At 38.1% G+C, this 22,056-nt stretch overlaps 4 protein-coding genes across 4 annotated transcripts; all 4 read left to right on the plus strand.

Moving 5' to 3' along the window:
- Nucleotides 1-6,870: 6,870 nt before the first annotated feature.
- LOC103951301 lies at nucleotides 6,871-7,927 on the plus strand. Its single transcript, XM_009362683.3, has one exon. It carries the CDS (start codon nucleotides 7,004-7,006, stop codon nucleotides 7,619-7,621), a length of 618 nt encoding a protein of 205 aa, XP_009360958.2. The 5' UTR covers nucleotides 6,871-7,003; the 3' UTR covers nucleotides 7,622-7,927.
- Nucleotides 7,928-11,309: 3,382 nt separating this feature from the next.
- Nucleotides 11,310-14,901, plus strand: LOC103951220 (calcium-dependent protein kinase 2). The gene is made up of 8 exons (XM_048582424.1): nucleotides 11,310-12,061; nucleotides 12,553-12,695; nucleotides 12,788-12,940; nucleotides 13,334-13,449; nucleotides 13,591-13,758; nucleotides 13,837-13,964; nucleotides 14,337-14,436; nucleotides 14,515-14,901. The coding sequence occupies exons 1-8, from the start codon at nucleotides 11,310-11,312 to the stop codon at nucleotides 14,587-14,589; spliced, it is 1,635 nt and encodes a 544-aa protein (XP_048438381.1). The 3' UTR covers nucleotides 14,590-14,901.
- A 2,792-nt stretch (nucleotides 14,902-17,693) lies between these two features.
- On the plus strand, nucleotides 17,694-19,253 carry LOC125476469. Its single transcript, XM_048582653.1, has 3 exons — nucleotides 17,694-17,915; nucleotides 18,086-18,928; nucleotides 19,059-19,253. The coding sequence occupies exons 1-3, from the start codon at nucleotides 17,694-17,696 to the stop codon at nucleotides 19,251-19,253; spliced, it is 1,260 nt and encodes a 419-aa protein (XP_048438610.1).
- A 96-nt stretch (nucleotides 19,254-19,349) lies between these two features.
- On the plus strand, nucleotides 19,350-20,483 carry LOC103951133. Its single transcript, XM_018646797.2, has 3 exons — nucleotides 19,350-19,548; nucleotides 19,663-19,723; nucleotides 19,827-20,483. The coding sequence occupies exons 1-3, from the start codon at nucleotides 19,358-19,360 to the stop codon at nucleotides 20,403-20,405; spliced, it is 831 nt and encodes a 276-aa protein (XP_018502313.2). The 5' UTR covers nucleotides 19,350-19,357; the 3' UTR covers nucleotides 20,406-20,483.
- Nucleotides 20,484-22,056: the final 1,573 nt, after the last annotated feature.

The following is a 22,056-nucleotide window of genomic DNA, read 5'->3' on the forward strand; positions in this document are numbered from 1 at the left end:
TCATAATTGTACAAACAATTCCCACCAGTTGATGATGATCAAGAAATTGACTGGCCAGCATTGTCACAACCACAAGTCTTTGGCATCGATCGTGTCATGCAAGTGGGACGATCGATCTACCATGTTCACCACTAATAACTTCATCGAAGTGTAGGTATACTTTCTTTCAACTGTCGTTACAAAACTGGCAAACTGCATACACCAAATATACAAAAGTATTCACTTTGAAATCATCGATATTGATCACATGGAAAAACTAGAAGGAAAATGATTTTTTGCAGACTATTTTTTCTACTTGCACATTTATTTATTTTTGGTCTTTGATCAAATAAATCAAAAGAAAATCGATAGCATAAATAATTATATAGAACTTGGTGTGCAAAACAAAAAAATGGTGTACGGAATTTATTTCTCAAATCAAATCTACTCACATGGCTGACCCGAACATCGACACGCATGATTGTAACAACTCAAACAACAAGAAATGATGGGTCCTCTCTTATCGTTTGATGCATACGAAGCATAAAAACAGCCTACCACCTGAGCTTGCTGCCAATCAACAATAATAATGTTCACAATAAAATTTTATCAGCATTGAATTTTTGTGGTAAACTTCCTCTTGAAAAATGGTTGAGCGTGACCTATATTTCCTTCCATCTCTGCAGGTTGAAAACGTTGTGACAGAGATAGAAGATTGAGGAACAAGAAGAGATCCATTAAGAGAGAGATTTATCCGAGAAAAAATTTGATGGATTATCTTCCAAACTTTGCCTCAATAATTGTCTTTGCAATAATCTTCCTACTACTTTGATTCGCTCACTTTCCCTGGTTTTTTGGGTTACATGCAAGACATGAATCGAACTCGTACCTAATACCTATATTAATCTCAACCGCACTCATCTTCATGTGTTTTCATTTGCTACTAATTAAGTCGTGATTTTGTTACTAAACTAATTACAAAACCTTGATTAAAAAATCTTACATCCCAGTTGAAAATCTCAGTGGATACAGTAATTTTGCTCCAATGATTGGAGATTTCTATAAGACAAAATGGTTAGGTAAATAGAGTCTATATATATATATGTGTGTGTGTGTGTGTGTGTGTGTGTGTGTGTGTGTGTGTGTAAAGTATCTGGTATTTTATGCAACTTGAGTTTCAAATTGGAGCACCAAGTTGGCCAAACGTCACAACGATGAAGGGATGGTTTAGCATGTGTTGGTTCAACTTGAAAACGAAAAAGGTATTTTAAAGGCTAAAAGCCAACAAAAACAAACCAAACATCTTGTAAAAAGGGAACATAAATTACGCTCTAGCTTTACAGCTTTCATGTGTAGAAGATGATACAATTTTGTTCCTGCAAGTGAACAAAAGGGATGATCAAATATGTTCTCTTTTGAACTTCGTAAACATAGAAATATCACTATTGCGTTAAAAAGTTAAAATACATAACAGTAGAAGTACTTCATCAAACAACCTCAAGTTAAGAAAAAGGGTAACTTCGATAATGAGCAACAAAAGCTTGCTGGCTCTGCAAGTATCTCTAATGCACGAATAGCATGTTCTTGGCCGACCTGACAACCCAAAGCCTCCTCTACTAACCGACAAAACCTCCAACAGACGCTCTTTGATTCTTCTCCTTATATAATTCTGTGTTAGGACAAGAATCCCATGTTATATTAATCCTAAAGGCCTGACTTTTTCTTGCCTTACAATAAAATAATATCCCACGATTCATATCCCTACTCCCTAGCACAATCATTCCTCAACCTTTTGATTCTCTGGATCTAATTAAAAAATGAAATACATATCATAGTAATTTGAATTCCGAACCAAAAATTTGTTAAGTGTAATCGTTTCACTCTTTCATTTCATCTCTCTTTTATCATGTGAGATGGAGATAGTGAAACAGATATATACATGGCAGATTGGCATAATCTCTTGCCAAATTGAATTTAAACAAAACTAGCTTGACGAGAAAAACGGTTGTGGTACATGAGATTATGTTATAACTTTGTGCTTAAAGCACTCATTATATGACCATGTTACATGATAAACGTCTTTAAGTCATATGACAAGCATTGTACTATATAAATACATCGAGATGTATCCCTAGCAATATTAGGCTTCGCAAACAGGTTGTTTTTGTCGTATTCGTCTCATTTTCATGTTATACTCGTAATCTTAACAAGTCGTGTCGTGCAAAACCTGTTACCTTAATTGCTTCTTAAAATGTGATTGATAACAACTAGATTAATTAACGTTTCGTGTTGTATCATGTTAGATTAACAGGTTATGCAAGAAATTGTTGTACATAATGTCTAAATCTGGCCTACCTAGCAATTGGTAAGATTCTTTCCATCTCGACACCATGAAATCAATCATATGCTAAGCACTCATTAGGGTTTTTATTAATTTGTTTTAATTAACTTTGTTTATGGCGGTGGTGGCTGATTAATTAGTGGCAGGTGGGATTCGGATTCTTATTTTCTTACAGAATTGAGACACTCACACACACACACCAAAACAAATGTCGTTTGTTTTTAGCAATGGAAGAAAGGATGCAATGCATGACGTGATATGGAGGGTTGTGATGTGATAATGGTTGATATATTTCTGGGTTGTCAATTGTCATGCTTGATATAAAAAGAAAAACAGTGGCGGGGGCCATGCGAGTTTTAGGGTTTTTTTTGTACTTGTCAAATATTCCAATTTTCTTAACGTCATTGATTTTACAGAAACGACGGGTTCCCTATCATATTGGATGGTTTATACACTGCATCGAACCTGAGAATGTTAGAGTCAGTCGTGAACGAGTGTTTCTTGTTGGTGAGTGCAGACAAGTCTTGTAGTCTAGTTTGCATATATCAACCATCATAAAACTATGCAATCGTCCACTCACGATTAGTCATGGTACAATCTTAGTTGGAATTCGTTCGAAACTATTTAGTTTTCAATCACTCTATTCGTTTTCTCATTTATTTCACATATTTTTTTCCTCTATTTATAGCACAAAATATAAAAACTAATAACTAAAACAAAATGTTTAATTATCACCATTAGCAATACAGTTGAGTCCAATAAGAGTTCTCATATGCGACTCCTATAACTTGCAAGTTCAGTGCCTAATTTATGTGATTTAGCCCAAATTTCCACTCTAATATCATTTCATATGAAAAACTAAATGATTATATCAAATTCCAAAATTAGTGATTAATTATTTACCGTTATATAAATTTCAAATTTCCGTCAATTAGTACTACGGTCTAGTGGTATTCCTCTTCACTTGTAAGTGAGAGGTTTTAGGTTCGATTCTCGTTACGGACGAATTTAAACCACATTATTTGTTAGCCCATTATAGGGTAAACCCCCCTATTTTCTTAATATAGATAATATTGTGTGTTTAACAAAAAAATAATAATAAAATTTCCTAATGAAGCTAAGCAGCATAGGATACTTGATGGCAATGAGAGGTCCATCACAATGCAGAGTTAGGTACTTGGGGTCCGGGTGCACCAGTAGTGAACCCATCTCCACGGGCCATGGCTAGCGGGTCCCAGACAAGGTCGGATCACTGAAAGCCCAGGGTCCTCACCCCCACAAAATCCCACATAAGGGAGAGAGATCCGCAGTAGTACCACACAAAAGGGGGAGGAATCCGGATCCTCACCGTATTCTCTTTGAAATAATTTTCAGAAATTTATGAATCGTGTTCGTTCATTGTACATTATGTGGTCAGAAATTATTTTAATTTTTTATCTAAATTAAATACAAATAATATTTAATAAAAACTGACTGCACGATATATAATAAACGGATTTGATTCACAAATTTTCAAAATCATCACAAAAAGAATCCGGATATCATCCTGTTGGAAGGGGGAGAGACACACAATAGTACCTCATAAAAGGGGAGGGGGGTCCTCCATTGATAAATATGAAACATCATCAACCCCTATCCTTGCATGGTCCAAGTGGATAACAAATGCAAATTTGATTGTTATGAAAAAAATTTAATGACGTGATTTATCAAATCTCATAAATAGCAACTTTAGTATTAAATTGTCAAACCATGACTGATAAGCGAGACCACATCACTTGCTAAGTGAGACATCAACCGCTAAAAGTGACACAAACAAGATCTACACTAATCACATAATGGAATCCACTCATCGACTCATCTTCAATGACGACTTTACCGCTTATGTGAGATCTATCACTATTGTAAGGCGAAGCCGCCACGATTCGTCAAGAAGAGTAATTCCAACCTGAAAGTCAAACCATAAGAGGGGTTCCAACCCACCAACAGTATCCATGGAGAGAGATAAAATGGAAAAAAGAGGTGGATCGTCGGAAGAGTGATTGAGGAGAAGGGGACGACAGGAGGAGGTGGGGGTGTAGGGATGAGGAGGTGCATAAGGGGTTTAGGAAGAGAGGAGAGGCTAGGAAGACGGGGGGAGAGGCTGTCACCAGCCCCCAGTCGGTGGTAGAACTTGGTTGCAGATCTAGGGTTTGCTTTTGGAGAGAGAAAAGGAGGCATGGGGAGTAGAAAAAAGTACTAAAAATTATTTCCATCTTTTAATATAAATATATCGTTGTATAAAAATAATAATTGATGTGACCGTGAAAATGAGTGCCTATGGAAAGTTAACATAACCATAGTACTTTACCAAGAGAGTTGAATGATGTTGTACTTATTGCGCAACTTCCATCAATTCTCATTTGTTAATCGTTTGAGAAAAAATAATTTACAGTAGGGTGAATGAACATGTTATTCTTGTAAAAGAACGTGTCCCCTTACATTTGAGTATCATCTAACTCATGTAAGTACAACATTTAATTTACGAGTTATGTTTAAAATGATATGATCAGATACATTATTACCGTGCCCTACCGAAAAGTTTTCTCATTGGCTTTCAAGATTTGTCCGATAACTTTGCCTGGAATTGCTAGATATGTACTGAAAATATGCACAATACAAAGTCACGACGATATTCTGGACATTTTTTATTGTGACGTGCACCATACACACAAGTCATGATGAGTTTTAAGAATATATATGGTCAGCTGGTTCTAGAATCCTATTATTTTAATACCAAGCATACGTACTCTTTCTTTCACTCAAATTGCATCAAATTAGTGATTCCACCGTAAATTTAAATTGATTTTTTTTTATTAAATTGAGTCTCGACAGTTTTAGTCCAGTAATGTTGTTTTTCTAAGGTTAATAACCATTTATAAAATACTTAATTAATTTTGTCTCTCGACAACTGATAATGTTAGTACAATTCCACTTGGATACACATTTTTTTTTTTCAAACGGGACTTTAAGTGTAATTTTAGTGTAAAACGAAATTTGAAAAGACACATTTTTAAAATGAAAAAGGAAAACCCCCCTATATAATTGGATGTAATTTGTGAAGCTCCATCAAATTTGGGCCTTTTGATTGTGAAATCTTGGGACAATGAATGGTGATAAAGCTTCACTTGTATACTTCAAAAACGACAAGTCGTTGTTGGACCCCACTATTGTATTCTGGACCGTCTAATATGGACTTCACAGAGACTTTGATTTTTCTATCCCAAGTGGAGATTTAATTAATCTAAACCACAACAATAAACTTGATTAAAACCCCTAAACCATCAATTATGCATACGCTAATTTTCTGGTCACCATCATTACCCTGTCCATTAGTGAATCCAAAAATGGTGACGAAACTGAAGTGCCACTATAAATCTTTTCAATGTCCAAAATAACTTCATAACAAGACCACAAGCTAATTTCCTCCTAAAAAAAATCATTAGCCTCCCCCCACCACGTACTAAACCTTTTATTTACTTTATTTTTAACTGGTGAAATTATTTGGCTGGCAACTGTTCGACCACGTGGCATCGATGGAGACCCTGAAGGCGGGACCCGCAGGTGTAGAAGCACCCACGTGGTGGGCTTTTAGAGGAGGACGTGTCCACGTGGAATGTGAGCAGTTTGTGTTATATGCATTTGTCATTTGACGTAGTCAAACAAGTTTAGCGGTGGGGGCCCGCCGCATACTGTAGAAGGAATTCCGACGTGGGTGGTTTGTAGTTTCGCATAAGAAAGCGCGTTCCTAACAATCACCAAAATGAGATTATTTATTTAATTATTATTATTTGTATACATTCCTATATATTAATTAAATTGAGAAATTGAACACATGATTGTTTTGTTTTAATTTCTTTGTATCAGGGAAGGGTTCGAAACAATTATAAGAATTTAGGGTGGAAAGAGGGGGAGAGTTTGAAACTATTGCAAGAATTTAAGAGAGCAGGAGTTTCAAACCCATAATGCGTAAATAACAATTCAACACTCTATTCATTATGATATTTGACCACACAATGCAACACATGATTTGGATTACATAGAAACCAAATATATAACTACCTAAACTTGATTTTATCTGGAAAACAAAAAAAAAAAAAACGTGTTGGGTTTGATTCTTAAATCATCTAAAATTTTCATATAGCAAGTTATGGTTCGACTTTTAGCATTGGTTAACGCGCACGATCTTGATCTAGAGGGGCTAAAATGCATTTATGACCATTTCTGAAGTGAAAAAAAAACTCAACTCCATAAAGTAAGGAACAAAACCTCCACACGGGTTGGCGGGAGCGCGTATAATGGAAGAACGATCCCATTGAAATCTCCCTGTTCTTTTTACAGTTTCGTGTACTTGTTGGCGTTTTGTAACATCATCACCATGCATATGAAATGCAGACAAAATGACACCCAAATTCTAATTCAAATTCAATGAAATGAATTATTATTATTATTATTTTTTTTTTTTTGAAAATGCTATCCATCTACTATATATATACATGTCCACCCCTCCGATGCCCAGCTTATGCGTAAGCCTATAATAAATTGATCAATGGAATTGTAAATTGGGTTTCGTGGGTTCTCTCCTTTCCTCAATTGGGTCGCCGGGAATTCTCGATTCCGTGGCCGGAATCCGATTGATTATGACATATGGCGAAGGGACGGAAACTGACGCAGAGCCGCAGCGAACGGTTGCTCGGGACCTACGGCAGCTACAGCCACGCACATGACTCGCCGGAGCTCGGCGAGGACGATGTCTGGTCGATGGTCAACAGCGTCGACGAGAGGGAGGACCACGAAACCGAGAATTTGCAGGGAGAGTGGAGCCCACGCGCCGTCCCCGAGAGCAACGGGGGTGTTCAGGTGCGGAGAGGCCACCGAATTCCCAGGGACGATCACAACGTGGGCGGGCTGTCATTGGCGTTCGACGATTCCGGTAAAACGGTGTCGTCGCCTGGGATCGTGCACCAGTTCCGCGGGCACGACAGCATGGCTTCCCCAGGTGGGCACCACATGGCCACGTCAGCTCCCGTGAACGTGCCCGACTGGAGCAAGATTCTCCGGGTCGACTCCGTGGACTCGCTGTACGACATGAACGACGGCTTGGATGGCAATGACTCGGAGGTTATTCCCCCACACGAGTATCTGGCGCGTGAGTACACGCGAGGCGCGACGTCGGTTTTCGAAGGCGTTGGGCGGACCCTGAAGGGGCGAGACATGAGGCGGGTCAGGGATGCGGTGTGGAGCCGGACCGGGTTTGATGGATAATTTGTGATTAGTGATTAGCATTAGGAAATTAAGGAGGTTTAATTATTGTTAAAAATGATTGATTTGGGACGTAGGGATGTTTAATTATTGTTGTGAATTGGTAAATTTTCGTTGGGCAATGATTCAGCCGAGTCAGATGGACTCGGACTCGGACTCGGTTGGGAGTGAGCCCAATTTGCCCAAGATTTTGAATTCTGAACGTAGGATTTAGGCCCTTCTTGGTCTTTTTACTGTAATGCGTTGAAATTTCGAAATCGGTTTGTGTTAGCGAAGCATAATAGGCAAATTCATGGTGCACTTTGAAGAGTTTTGTTTTCGATACCGCTATTTGAAAACATAAAATTAACCAACTTACTAACGCGCACCATCTAATAGAAGTGACCTTAACCGGTCGCCGTATGTGGAGTTCACATGTATTTAGAAATATATGAATAAATCTATTAATTTTGTGCAGCTAAACGACTTTATTTTTGTTTTATGAACCTCAATTCACATAAGTAGGGTAATTAAAAAGGAAGGTCTTGATTATTTTTGTAATTTCATAATTCTTTTTCTATCAAAACATGTTAACATGTTTTATTTTTTTTTCTTTGAATTTTTTTATATGAAATTTGATTCTTTGAGTTAACAAAAATTAGGATTTGTGAGTATTTAATAAGACACTAAGATTTGTACATAGATTATCAAAATTCACACCATCTCCACTTGCTAACAAACACCTCTCAAAACCTAAATTTAAAACTCTTAATAAAAACCTAATCTTAAACTAAACTTAATTAACTGATAAGCGCCACCTAAACATATAACTTAACATCTTAACTATTCTTTAGATAAAATTAACTAGAATTAGGTATTACTAGCAACATGATTAATTCAGTTTGGACGAATGATATATGATGGTTTCATTTTATTCATACATATGAGATGAGATATTGTCAAAATCGTGTCAATGACATTAAAAAATATATATGAAAACTTAAAAAACTATGATTTTGATGACGATAAGGATGACGATGATGAGCATAAAGTGTTGGCCCCGCTGATATCGAAAGCTTAGTGTCGAATCCAAATTCCAAAGTCGAGTCACTTACTAGCTAGTATGATTTTAGTGGCGCCATTACAAAGGTAAAACCAATGGCTCTCATTTCTTGCGAGCGAGCTGTGAGTTCATTGTTGCGTCCCATTTTTGAAAAAGTTGATGGCCCATATGGCTTACTCATTATTTTAAGATACTATCACAAATAATCTCGAAATTGACTTATATCGTCAAGATTGTTATTGAAATTGTGTAGTTTCTGAAAATAAGTGTGCAAATTAATGTGGTTATTCTGTCACAATTTTTAACAGATTTGTGACAGAATGACCGAATTAATTTGTGACACTTAGCCTTAGGAACCATACCGATGAATTTTCAATTTCAACGACCTTCTTAAAAGTATGGATCAATTTTAAGAATTAATGCTCAGTGGTCTTACTAATTGGAGCCCAAATCCTATTGGGTTATCTTGTAGGGCCTATAGTGAGAGCACAACGAAACTGCATAATAGTGGTCATAGACCCCAAGTTCTGCGAAAAGCCCAAATCAGTCATTCAGTCCGTTGCTATGTTTACTTTCCTAAATATGCCACCATTTTACCGTCTCAATTTTTCTCTAATAGACTCCTTTGCATGATAATACGATATTCTAAACTACCGGTTACCATGGTTTAAAAAAGGAGATTAAACCTGGTGTAATGGATGGGATAAACTTAGTATCTTAATCAACTGATCTATTTCGTATATGATCGTCTAGCAGACTTTTACAAGTAGCAAAAATATTTGCGAAATCATTGATTTGGTTGTCCAGGGAAGTTACTTATAATTCCACAATAGCCTTGCTCCAAATACCTTTTGGTTAATCGAACTTTAAATGTGACAAACTTTTTATTAGATGACCCTACGAGTGTGATTATGCAATTTCAAACCCAAATTTCTAGAATGTAAGATGACGTGACAAACTCCATGCTAAACCAATAAGTAGTTCATCCATTGCCCTACATTTTTTTTATGTTGGGTAGTTCTATTTACATGCACATTTTTACTTCTTAAGCACTTCTCTTAATTTTTGACTATCAAATCGAATAAATTAAAAAATATCAATAAAAAAATTTTGACAAAAGTTTATAAGAGGTAAAAATAAATATGAAACAATATCTTTATGTTTCCCACGAATTTTAGTTTCGAAATTATTTTATCTAGCACACATATTTGTTTTCTAGGTCATCTATTATCCAGCACATAATTCACCACCTGGAACCACACACCTGTATGGCTCGATCAAGTAAGTCCACATCATTCCATTCATTTTCACATGATTTTTGGGAGGCATATTGTCTGCCCTCCTGTTTGGGTGCCTTTTCTATTCCTTCTTATTTGTGCAGTCACGGTTAAGCCACGTTAACATTTTATATTCCTATTATTTTTTGTCTTATTATCTTTATAAAAAATCAATATAAAATATTGACGTGGCTTAACCGTGACTGCACAAAATAAGAGGGGATGGGAAGGACACCTAAACAGAAGGGCAGACAATCTACTTCCTGATTATTGGCATTGGCTTTTGTTGTGGAATCATGTGTATAACGAGTAACAAAAGATTTTATATTTAAATTTCGTGGATGGCGAGTTTGATATCAATTTATTACTTTCGTCTTCTGCTGTATGAATCGTGGATGAGTGGGCACACGAAAAATGATAAGATTAGGAATGAGGATATCTGAGGTAAGTAGGAATAGCCGAGATTGAAGTAAAGATGAGAGAAAATCGATCAAGGTGATTTGGACATATGAAAACGAAGGCCAACAGACGCTCAAGTTAGAAGATGCAATTACGAGACAGAAGTTCAGGGATGAAGTGGTAGAAGAATACCTAGAAAGACTTGGAAAGAGATTCTCAGAAAAGACATGGAGTACTTGAATCTAATGAAAGACATGACACATAATCGAATGAAATGACGTTTTAGAATTCATACAATCGACGTCACTTAGTAAAATAAACCGTTGTTGTTGTTGTTGTTTGTCTCTGCTGTATTATATTGTTATATTAAATAAATAAACAAGTGATCCGAAGAAAAGTAAAGGGAGGCAGATTCTCTGCCTTCCCACTTCATGTGCCTTCTTGTGCTTTCCTGTTTTGTATGGTCACGGTTAAGGCACGTTAACATTTTATATTGTTTTTTTATAGAGATAATAAGAAGAAAAAAAAATAGTAATATAAAATATTTACGTGAGTTAACTGTAACTATACAAATAGAAGGACACAGAAGTGAGAAGGCGGAGAATCTGCCTCTAAAGTAAAGTAGTTTGCTTTAGTTTTTGCCCCTTCTAACTATCGCTTTTGCTGTACTATTCTTATAACACGTCTTTGACGTAATGTCAAAAATCCCGATCCCACCGCTTCTGTTTCACGCAAAGAAAAGCAGCCAAATTTAATTCACTTGGTTTGGACTACTGAATTTCAGCTCCGTGTCAGCACGCAAAATTCAAACCTCTTCCATGTAGACGATAACTATGGTCGAACCTTGATCTGGGTTTTGCTTGAATTCCTCAAATATCAGATTTTTGGGTTGTCTTCGATTCAACATTTCATCGTTAGCCTTTTGTTCGTCGATTCAAATCCGCCACCAAATTCCCAGAATCCTGATCGGAAAATGGGTTGCCACAGCAGCAAAGAGAATGCTCCGAAACCCGGTTCAAAGGGGTTCGGGTCATCCCAGCCTTACCAGCAGCCGCAGACGGCTGCTCAGCCTCAGAAAGTCTCATCCCAACAACCCAATAACCCACCACCACCTCCGCGACCACAGCCCCAGCAGAGGGCACAGCCAGCGCCCCAACCAAAGGCACAGCACCAGCAGCCAAGCCCTCCTCCAGTAAAACCGGCGCCGTCTCCGAATAGCATTCTGGGGAAGCCCTTTAACGACATTAAGCAGTACTACACACTCGGCAAAGAACTGGGCAGGGGCCAATTCGGTATCACATACTTGTGCACTGAGAACTCCACCGGCCACTGCTACGCCTGCAAGTCGATCCTGAAACGCAAACTTGTGAGCAAAAACGACAGGGACGACATCAAGAGAGAGATTCAGATTATGCAGCATTTGTCTGGGCAGCCAAACATTGTGGAGATCAAGGGGTCTTATGAGGACAAGTACTCTGTGCATTTGGTGATGGAGCTCTGCGCCGGAGGGGAGCTTTTCGATCGAATTATAGCGCAGGGACAGTATTCGGAGAGGGCTGCCGCTGCGATTCTGCGTGACATTGCGAATGTTGTGCACATTTGTCACTTCATGGGCGTGCTGCACCGTGATCTCAAGCCGGAGAATTTCTTGCTGTCTAGCAAGGATGAGAAGGCAATGCTGAAGGCAACGGATTTCGGGTTGTCTGTTTTCATTGAGGAAGGTGAGTTGCATTGATGTTAATGGTCTATGTTCATTGTTCATACAAGTTGTAGAATTTAGAACTAGAAAGCTATGAATTTGATTATGGAATTTCGATTTGTTTGATATACGCAAATGTGTTTTAAAATCTCCAATTTTACTAGTTTAGTTTGCTGTAAATTGTTATTCCTCTAGTTTAGTTGCAGATGTTATAATGGTAAGAAGTTACATTCCGAACCGAAAGTTGTGTAGTTTACTGGGAACTGAAAATATGATTGCCTGTTGATTTTAGTCAAGGTTTAAGTAGTAAGAGTGGTCAGCCTGCGCCATTTCCTACCTTACGCGGTCTAGCTAATCGAATTATGATGTTATACACTACTTTATTCCTTTGTAAAGCTTTTCGAAAATTTCATTTTCATTTGACTGTTTTGCTTCAGTCAAGTATACAATAATCTGAAGTTTTAATCTAGTGGATAAATTCTAATGTACAGTGACACCTGCTTTGTCCTCATCTCAGGAAAGTATACCGTGATATAGTCGGCAGTGCTTACTATGTTGCCCCTGAAGTCTTGCGGCGTAGTTATGGAAAGGAAATAGACATTTGGAGTGCAGGAGTCATTCTGTATATTCTACTCAGTGGTGTACCTCCATTTTGGGCTGGTAAATATGAATTCAATGTATTCTTGCTAAACATTCACTGTTCTCTTAGGTTGTAGTTGTCTTATCAATATATCTTGCTCTTTACATTGCAGAAACTGAGAGGGGTATATTCGATACCATATTGGAAGGAGTAATAGACTTTGATAGTCAACCGTGGCCATCAATATCAGACAGTGCTAGAGATTTAGTTAGAAAGATGCTGACACAGGACCCAAGAAAGAGAATTACTTCTGCAGAAGTTCTCGGTATGTTACCTCGTAGATACTATTTTAGCTGGATTGAAAGTTACAACAAAGTAAAACATGTTGTATAACATATAATCTCCAGTGATAATTTTCCTCTGTCTGATTTATAGGCCATTCTCCTCAAGTGTTTCTTTGTTATAAACTCTTTGAAATGACATCTTTTTCATTTGCCTATGAAATGGCATGATAGAAATTAGGCCTTGTGCTGGCATTCAAGGTATAATCCAATGTTTAGTTTTTTTTTTTTCTTCCAAATTTAGCAGTTAAATAGAAGCTGAAAGGATAAATATACATGCATTGCAATAATTGACTTTTAGCCACATTGCCCTTATTACCACCAGCTTTTGTTTTGTCAGGTGCTTTTGACTGATGTTTAATATTCTGTATGGTCAGAGCACCCGTGGCTCAGAGTAGGCGGAGTAGCATCAGACAAGCCAATAGATAGTGCAGTTCTCTCTAGAATGAAGCAGTTCAGGGCAATGAATAAGCTCAAGCAACTTGCTTTGAAGGTAATTTTTCGGACTATGTTCAGAAGCTCCTATCTCGCTCCTATCTTCACCCAATATTGGCAAAGTTTCCAGAGAATTCCTTCTTACCTTAACTGTCTTATTCCCGTAATAATCTTTTTTTCATTTGAAAATTTCCCCCAGGTCATAGCAGAGAATCTATCTGAAGAAGAAATTAAAGGCCTTAAAACAATGTTCACCAATATGGACACTGACAAAAGTGGTACAATAACTTACGAAGAACTGAAGACAGGTTTAGCGCGTATTGGGTCGCGGCTCTCAGAAGCCGAAGTTAGGCAACTCATGGATGCTGTAAGTAGCTACCGATTCCCCAGGAACTCAATTCTGTTGCTTCTTGCAATTTTGTGATTTCTCTGTAACACATTTCAGGCTGATGTCGATGGAAATGGATCAATTGATTACATTGAATTTATATCTGCTACTATGCATAGACAAAGATTAGAAAGAGATGAGCACCTGTACAAAGCATTTCAGTACTTTGACAAGGATAGCAGCGGGTGAGTTGACAAAATTTATTGTGTGATACTTTCTGTATACTAATGTCTTACTGGATTTCTGTTTTTGATCAAGTCAAATTCAACCACTTGATCCTACTGCGTGAAATAAATGACTTCGGATAAATTTCTCGTTATGATCATACTATATGTGTGCTCAAACAACTTTGCTCGTGTTGATTCATAATTTTAGTCTCGACTTGTGAACTTGCAAGCTTAAATGAATCCAACTTGTTTGTCAGGCATAAGGTTTATTAGCTTTTAATATCATGATTTGCAAGGAGCCAAACTGTTTATAAATATATGTTTTCATCACTCAGTCATAAAGCGAAAGTTAATGAAGTTCCTTACCGAGTTGTCAACTTCCACTGACAGGTACATTACAAGAGATGAATTAGAGGCTGCTATGAAGGAGCATGGAATGGGTGATGACAACACCATCAGAGAGATAATTTCTGAGGTTGATGCCGATAATGTAAGTTACTTACGACTTCCAAATATCTGGAACTTTTTCTTAGTCGAGCTTTATACTGATTTACTTTGGACCAAATAGGATGGGAGGATCAACTATTCGGAATTCTGTGCAATGATGAGAAGTGGGGCTCAACAACCAGCAAAGCTCTTTTAATTTCACTAACGGCCATTTCAGATTTTACAAGCGGAAGTGAGTTTAACCGTTGGGTCGTATCAGAGCATTGTTTCCAGGAGGTATGAAGTAAACTAGACCAATCTTGATCCAAAAATGGGCAGTTTGAGCATGTGAAGCTAGAGTTTGGTGTTTTGATAAATCAGGTTGTGTTTCTGTACATCTATTTACTGCTTATCTTTTTTCTTTTTCTTTTTTTTTTGAAGTTCCTGTTCAATCTTGTTATGAATAATTCCTGAATATACTACGATTTTAATTAATTTAAACTGATCTTGCTACGATCAGTCACCCACAGCCCTCGAATTGAGCCCACACTAGAGGTGAATGATAGAATCTCTCTAGCTTCAGTTGTGCAGCTACCAGGATCGGATATGGTTGAAGTTGGGTCCAAGCGAATTCTATCGAGTCTCAGTCTTCCAGATGGAATCCGGATCCATGCCGGATCCTATTTGTGAAGATCCTAGTAATCTGTGAATCGTATCCGTTTATCGTATATCGTACGGTTAAAAATCATTTTAAATATTTTTATTTAAAATTAAACATAAACAGTACTTAAAAAAAGCTGACCGCACGATGTACGATGAACGGATATGATTCACGAATCCTTCGGATCTTCACCAAAGGATCCGGAAGGGATAATGTTGGTTCCAGATGAGACTTGTAAGACCCAACATGTTAGACTGATGTCCAATTTAACGAGTGTAGTCCCAACATTTATAAGTTCACCGAACAACGGATATGGTAGTGGTTAACCACATATCTCAATTCTTGAACTTCAATTAATCCTTTTTTAATTTTGTTTGCACACTCCCCAAGAGAAAAACAAAATATATGTACGAAGGGTATCCACTTGACACCCTTCGATCACAGGATTTCTTGTTAGAATACTATTTATTTGTCTTGAAAATTAGAAAGCCAGTGAATCAAGGGGTGTGGACTCATTATTGTAGGACTTCTCCAGCACAGTTTCCATACAAACCCGGAAGAAACATTTCTTAATGGCTACCATTTCGGGCGCCCACTGGTTTCAATCACATACATCTCGTCAGTCGTAAAATGTCTCTCATAAAAGTATGGGTATATTGGTTATGCACAATTCCACGTTGATCCCATCCAATTTGAGGGCTATCATAGTATCAAAGATTTGCTCCTTAGCATCAAGGCGATACTATCATGAAATTATCCGTAACACTAGAGTTTTTTATACAAGTGATACTGTGAGAGAAAAACCGAACTTAGGACTTCTAATGCAGTGATAAACTCTCTTAATCAACCGAGCTGGTAACTCCTTGTTACATGAACACTAAGTTAGGAAAGTAGCAAATGAAGGTGCCCAAATCAAAAGGTGGATTTTTGTTTAAACTTAGAAGGATGGTATCCAAGGTTTTTAGCCTTCATATTCCCTGACACAAATTGCATTTGAAGAGACAAAGCACTCCCACGTGAGGTTGTAATATTCTATCATGCTGCCCACTGACCATATATACTGTGCACGTGTGCAGTGTACCCCATCTTTTTTAGGAAAAGGATCCTTTTTGGGATTCTAGAGAATTAATCAATCATATTCGTTCATCGTACATTATGCGGTCAGAAAGTATTTTAAATTTAAAATTGAATATAAATAGTATTTAACGAAAACTGATTGCACTACATACGATAAATAAACATGATTGATTGATCTCTCGAATCCCCACAAAGAGAATCCGAAGAGGATCATTTTCCTCTTTTTTATACATCCACCTGGGAAAAAGAGGTTAATGGGATTCATCACGTCAAGACAGACCTCAAATTTTCGAGATTAAATTTTCTGCACTCATTTTATATATAGCCTAACGTAAACATGAAACGTACACGCTCTGGTTAGGATTTAATTAGTACTCGACACTAACTTGAAACGGTACAAGAACTTAACACGATACAGCTCGATTCTCATCCCTGCGTGCGCTTGTGAAACTCGTTCGTTCCGATTATGTGCAAAGCTGGTTTAGATTAGCAGTGTGACTAACATAATCTTTAAGGAACAGCAGCATACAAAAGGTGACAGACTGGTTGGTGAGGTAAAGTGAAGGAGGGGTTATGATATATAATGCTATACTAGATATGTGTTTACTTGGTGAGGAAACTAGGTACTATTATTTAAATAGGAAAAGTGCATAGGATGCTCTCTAATCCTGCATTGCTGAGAGATGGGGTACCTGCAGCCTCACCACTTCCATAAAAGGACAATTTTGTTTATTTATATTAGTTCACAACTGTGACTGTGACTTGTTGTCACCAAATTGTGTAGACTCAAAGCTCGTTTACAAAAATATTAAATTAAAAAATGGTGAGGCCTTGTTGGATTCTTATTAAATTTTAGTATTCCTGAAAAATGAAATAAATTTGGATTGGAATCAATCATTTTAATAAATATGTATACTTAAAAATATTATGGTTACCAGCTTCATTCTTTTTTGAAAATGATTAGTTGATGACTTCGTTCTGATTGGGAGTCGAAAAGACTTATAGAGAAATGTCAATCACTTGACTATCATCATGTGATTAAATAGCGTCAAGAATTGGACTGCATAAGTGTTGTTTGAACCAAAGACTTGAATTTGTCCCTAATCATTGAGACACCCCGTGATAATTATGATTATGGTTATTAACTTTGATATGAGAAAATAAACTAGTGAAGAGGACGGATCTCTGCACATTATTCATCTTTTTTATGTATACTTACGTTTATTTTTATTTAATTTATTTAGTCTAAATATCATAAATAAATAGAAAAACATAACAAAAAAGAAAAACGAGTGTGAGAATCACTTTGATAGATGAATAGATTTGATGTAGAGTTAGTAACACTGAAGTCTAATGAGAGAGAGGATGGAGAGATGTGCACGTGCAATTGCATGTCTGCCCCCTCGCGGCTCTACTTTTCCAATTTACAAACCGAAACAAAAACCAAGCAACAAAAGAAAAACCCTCCACATTTTGCAGTTTTTTGCTTCATAGGGTATTCAAACCTTGCTTAAATATGTTAACTTTCTTCAGAAATCATTTTCTCTAAGGATTTAATTCTTAATTGGTGTTTGTCCTAATCAATGGTGGAGCTTCACTCTTGTGCTCCTCTGGTAAATTCTTCTGCACTGTGCGCTATAGAGGAAGGAATGAAAGGTGAGAGCGTCAATATCGTTGCAGAGATTTCGGCCGAACTCGAGAGGGAACGGCAGAAGAATACAGAACTCATTGGGAGGATACTAATTCTTGAAGCTCAATTACAAGAACGAGAGAAGGAGGAGCCTCCTCATCGAGCAGACGGACAAGTAAGACCACCATTTTTATTTTTTGGTTGTCTTTTTTTTCAAATAACTGTTAGAGCATTTTAGCGGTGTTTGAGACTGCTTCTAAAATGGCTAAAAGCGCTTTCTGACAACTAAAAATGCTTCTAATGAGTAAAGCAAATGTTAATGCCACACTCAATATTTGGATTCAGGACCGTTCTTCCAATGCAATGACAAGACGCTTAAAGAAGTTCAAGCGACAGAAGACAGCACTCGACAACAATGGAATCGAAGATGGAAATGTTATCCCAACCGTAATGGCTTCGGAGAAGAAACACCACAAGCAATGCTTGGCCCTTACAGATCGAATTCCGGAAGACCGTCTAGTCAAGTGGATGAGCATGGAGGAAACTCAGTTTTTGCATTCAGAAAAAGTTAAAGATGGCGGAGATTCAGCAGACTGCGGTGTCAGTGATGATAGCGATGACGAAGATGATGGTTACCGGGAAGAAGATTGTGTTAATAATGTCTGTAAAGAAGGGGAAGTTGCTGATGATGTTTCAAGAATTGTTAGTGAACCGAAATGTGAAGTTGTTGATAAGGGATTGGATGCGCAATGTGAAATAGTTTTTGCAGGTGGGAACGAGCCAGTGATTCCAAATGCGAACCAAGAAACGAATGAAACACCCGATACAGGACCAGTTTGTGATGAGATGCAACTTCAAACCGGAAACAATAAAGAACCTAGTGATTTTGGAAGTGACAAGGTGCCATCTGATACCCTTAATTTCTCAGAGTTTTTCCGTGCAGGATCAGCAAGCACATCGCAACAGAAAAAACCTCCGAAGGTAGCATTCTGCCCGAAAGAAGTGAAGAGAATAATTGATTCAGAAGCCCTGCTGCTGAAAAATGCTCAATCCCACACAATGAGGAAGATCATAGTTTTCGCATCACTCGGAATAAGGCACGGCTGTGAAGATATATACGAGTTAGACTTCAATCATTTCAGCATTTTAAGGAAGGGAGAACCATTTGTGTCTTCGAAAGATCCCGGGGTAAGGAAATTTAGCGTTACGCTTGCTCTAGTTCTTGTCATTGCACAATTAGTCTTTCAATTCCCTTTCATTGTGACATTTAACATTAATGATTTCTGTGACATGTTTTTTTATCTTAATTTAATACTAGGAGCATGTTCTGTATGAGAATCCTGGTGTTCGGAGGAAAGTATTTTACGCGAACCAACAGAACCCGACATTATGTCCTGTTAAAATACTCGAAGAAGAGAATGCTATGCGACCATCGGATTCTAGCTGCCCATCATGGCTATTTCTCTGCATAAAGTATGGCGGAAGAACACGAAATCTTCCCCAAAATGAGTAAGTATTATTGGAGTCATTAACTTTTAACTCAGCGAGGATTTCTGTTTTGCAGCTTAACATAAAATTTTATCTGCATAAATATGTTTCAGATATGTCAGGCAGCGTATGGGAAGAAACAAGCTGAAGTCTTTCGGGCCACTAATGTGTCGAATGGCAATGCTCATCCATGTTCGCAGTGGGAGCTTCTTCTTCAAGACCTTGGGCATCACTCTTCTTTTCATGGCTGGTTTTCCTGATGATCTGGTTCAACGAGAAACTAAATACCGGAACCTTGACTTGCTTCAGAAGTATTATAGGTATTTCATTCTAAGATACTACTAGGAAATGAATGTTTATGGAAAAGCTATTCGGATAATTTTGTATCTTCAAAAATTAGTGAATTCTAAAGCAAGACGTGTTTTTCCTTGTAGGACGGATGAGGATGCTGAAGGGGAGGAATTATTTCTTCCACATCCTATGACTAGTGATACTGTAAGATCAACTTCCCAGTTCATATATCTGAGCACTTCCTAGTTTCGACTTAACGTTGACAAATATATTCGAGTTTCTGAAGACTGATGTTGTTTTCTTTCAGCAGGCTAGTCCAAGTTCTCAGCAGTTCTGTGGCAAGTCTGGTTCAACAAAAACAAAGGCGAAAAAACAAACTCACCCAAATAGCAAGCCTCACAACATACAGAGATCTTCATTCCCACAGACTGCACTTTTGAGTTCTGCACCTCCTACACAATTTGGAGGTCATCAGACCTCTATTCTTCACGCTCAAGCAATGGCAACATTCCCGTCTCAGACGCCATTAGATGCTCAACCAATCTCAAACTGTGCAATCGCGAATGCTGGTACGAGTATCTCCTACTCTGGTCAAACCCCGTATCACATTTTTACACCACAACCAGCAAACACCTTTATGCCTATGGTATATTGGCCTCCCCCGAACACATTTTCTCCGGGACCTTATCAATCTACATATGGGTACCAATCTTTCCCTTCTACCGGAAACTACTTCGTCCATCCACAGCCCTATTACAACCATCCGGCTTGCAGTCCATTGATCCCTAAAATGGTGGAAGCAGCAGGAAAAAATGGCGTGGCCTCGGCGGAAGCTGATAGTGGCTACGATTGCAGTTCAAGCAGTATTGAACCAAAGAAGAATTAGCATATCTGTCTTCCCTGTAAATTACCATAACTTGAGTTATCTTATTCTTAATAAAAGACATATGCAAAGTGATGCATTTTTGGTCCTCTTCTTCACATCATCCGCTACGTATATTTCAAAATTTGTGACGTTCCATTTAACTTCTGCTAAGTTCACAGTGGAGATATAGTACCTACCATATACAGCACACTTTACTTTAGTCATTGCATCTGCAGTGCCTTTTGCTTCGGGGTAAGGTAGAGGCTTTGTTCAGTTCCTCTATCTTGTCCTTAATACAAGAAAATGAGCCACATTTTCGGATTTCATGACAGATCTCGTCGTCATTTTAACTCAGGAACAACCAAGCACCAATATCTTTTGCAGGGCAGGCTTACGAACTTCTAAGCAATCCACCACGAACCAAAGATATATGATTCCCCAAGTAACATCAAGATTTTCACCATCCTTTTTCGGGGCAATGCCGTCACAGCCAGATTTCTCTCTCTTTTACTTGGAAAATCACCCATTTCGGAAAATATTCAAATATGCATGAATTAATCACACAATTACATGTCAATTCATAAGCTAATTTGAAAAAGTAGGGATCTTCATTAGCATTAAAGTTCAGTACATAACACTAACATAACCAATTCGAAATTCATAACATTTTGCTAGCAGAGCTAAGCTTGATTTGGGTTGTACTAATACCAATTAATTACTACCATTTCATATATCTAAACTTGTTCACCAAGCAAATTAGTCCCATTTCAGCAACTCTGCCCCAACGGAACTCGATTTCCGGGCTCAAACCAAGTACGTCTGCGAAGGATCAATCTTCTCCTTGGAAACACAGCACACAAAATCAGAAACCTCCTCAAAACCGTAAGACAACACCAAAGGTCCTTTCATAACCACGAAGCCCTCGGGCCCTATCGCAACCTGGTAGCCCTCCTTCGTCAGCTGACTCACAGAAATCAAATTCCGCTTCAAACCCGGCACGTGCATCACATTGTGCAGCACCCACCGAGCCCCACTCGGTAACTTGACGCGCACGTCACCTCTCCCAACAATATCCAATGCCGCATTGTTTGCCAGGTACGCTTTGTCATAGTTGCCGGCGGTGTACTTCTCCATGATCCCCTGGTGCGGCGAGCAGTGGAAGGCGGCGCCGGGGGTGGTGATCCACGACTCCAGCGGGGTATCGACGGTCAAAAACAGAGCTTCGTTGATCACTTCGATGGTGTTGGCGGCCCCAACTGTTTGCTTCTTGAGCCTGCAATTCTGGCTGACGTGTCCACATTTGCCGCAGTGCAGGCAAGTGTCCGCCCATTTTCCGAGACCCGAATCCATTGCAGAAGTCCTTGATATTCTCTCTCGCGAAGAAGAAACCCTAACTGCTATTTGATCGGGGCATTTGTCGTTCCCAATTCCAAATGGTTCGATTTATATGAGTGAACATGTCCATTTGACAATTTTTTCCGCCAACATATTTTTTTTGGCTTATATACGCCCCATGAAATTCAATTTGAGTCTTAGTTAATCCCTTGAAGCTCGAAATGTGTTGCTTATTCTCTTTTAAGTGCTTAACTTCATTTACATCTCTTGAATTTAATTGAGTTTCACTTAACTCTTTTAAAGTTAAATACTTTATTGAAGTCCACACCTTCTCTCT

This window comes from the organism of the source record quoted next, unplaced genomic scaffold, assembly GCF_019419815.1.
Source record: "Pyrus x bretschneideri cultivar Hongxiangsu unplaced genomic scaffold, Pyrus_bretschneideri_v1 Contig19, whole genome shotgun sequence".
Classification (NCBI taxonomy): Eukaryota; Viridiplantae; Streptophyta; class Magnoliopsida; order Rosales; family Rosaceae; genus Pyrus; species Pyrus x bretschneideri.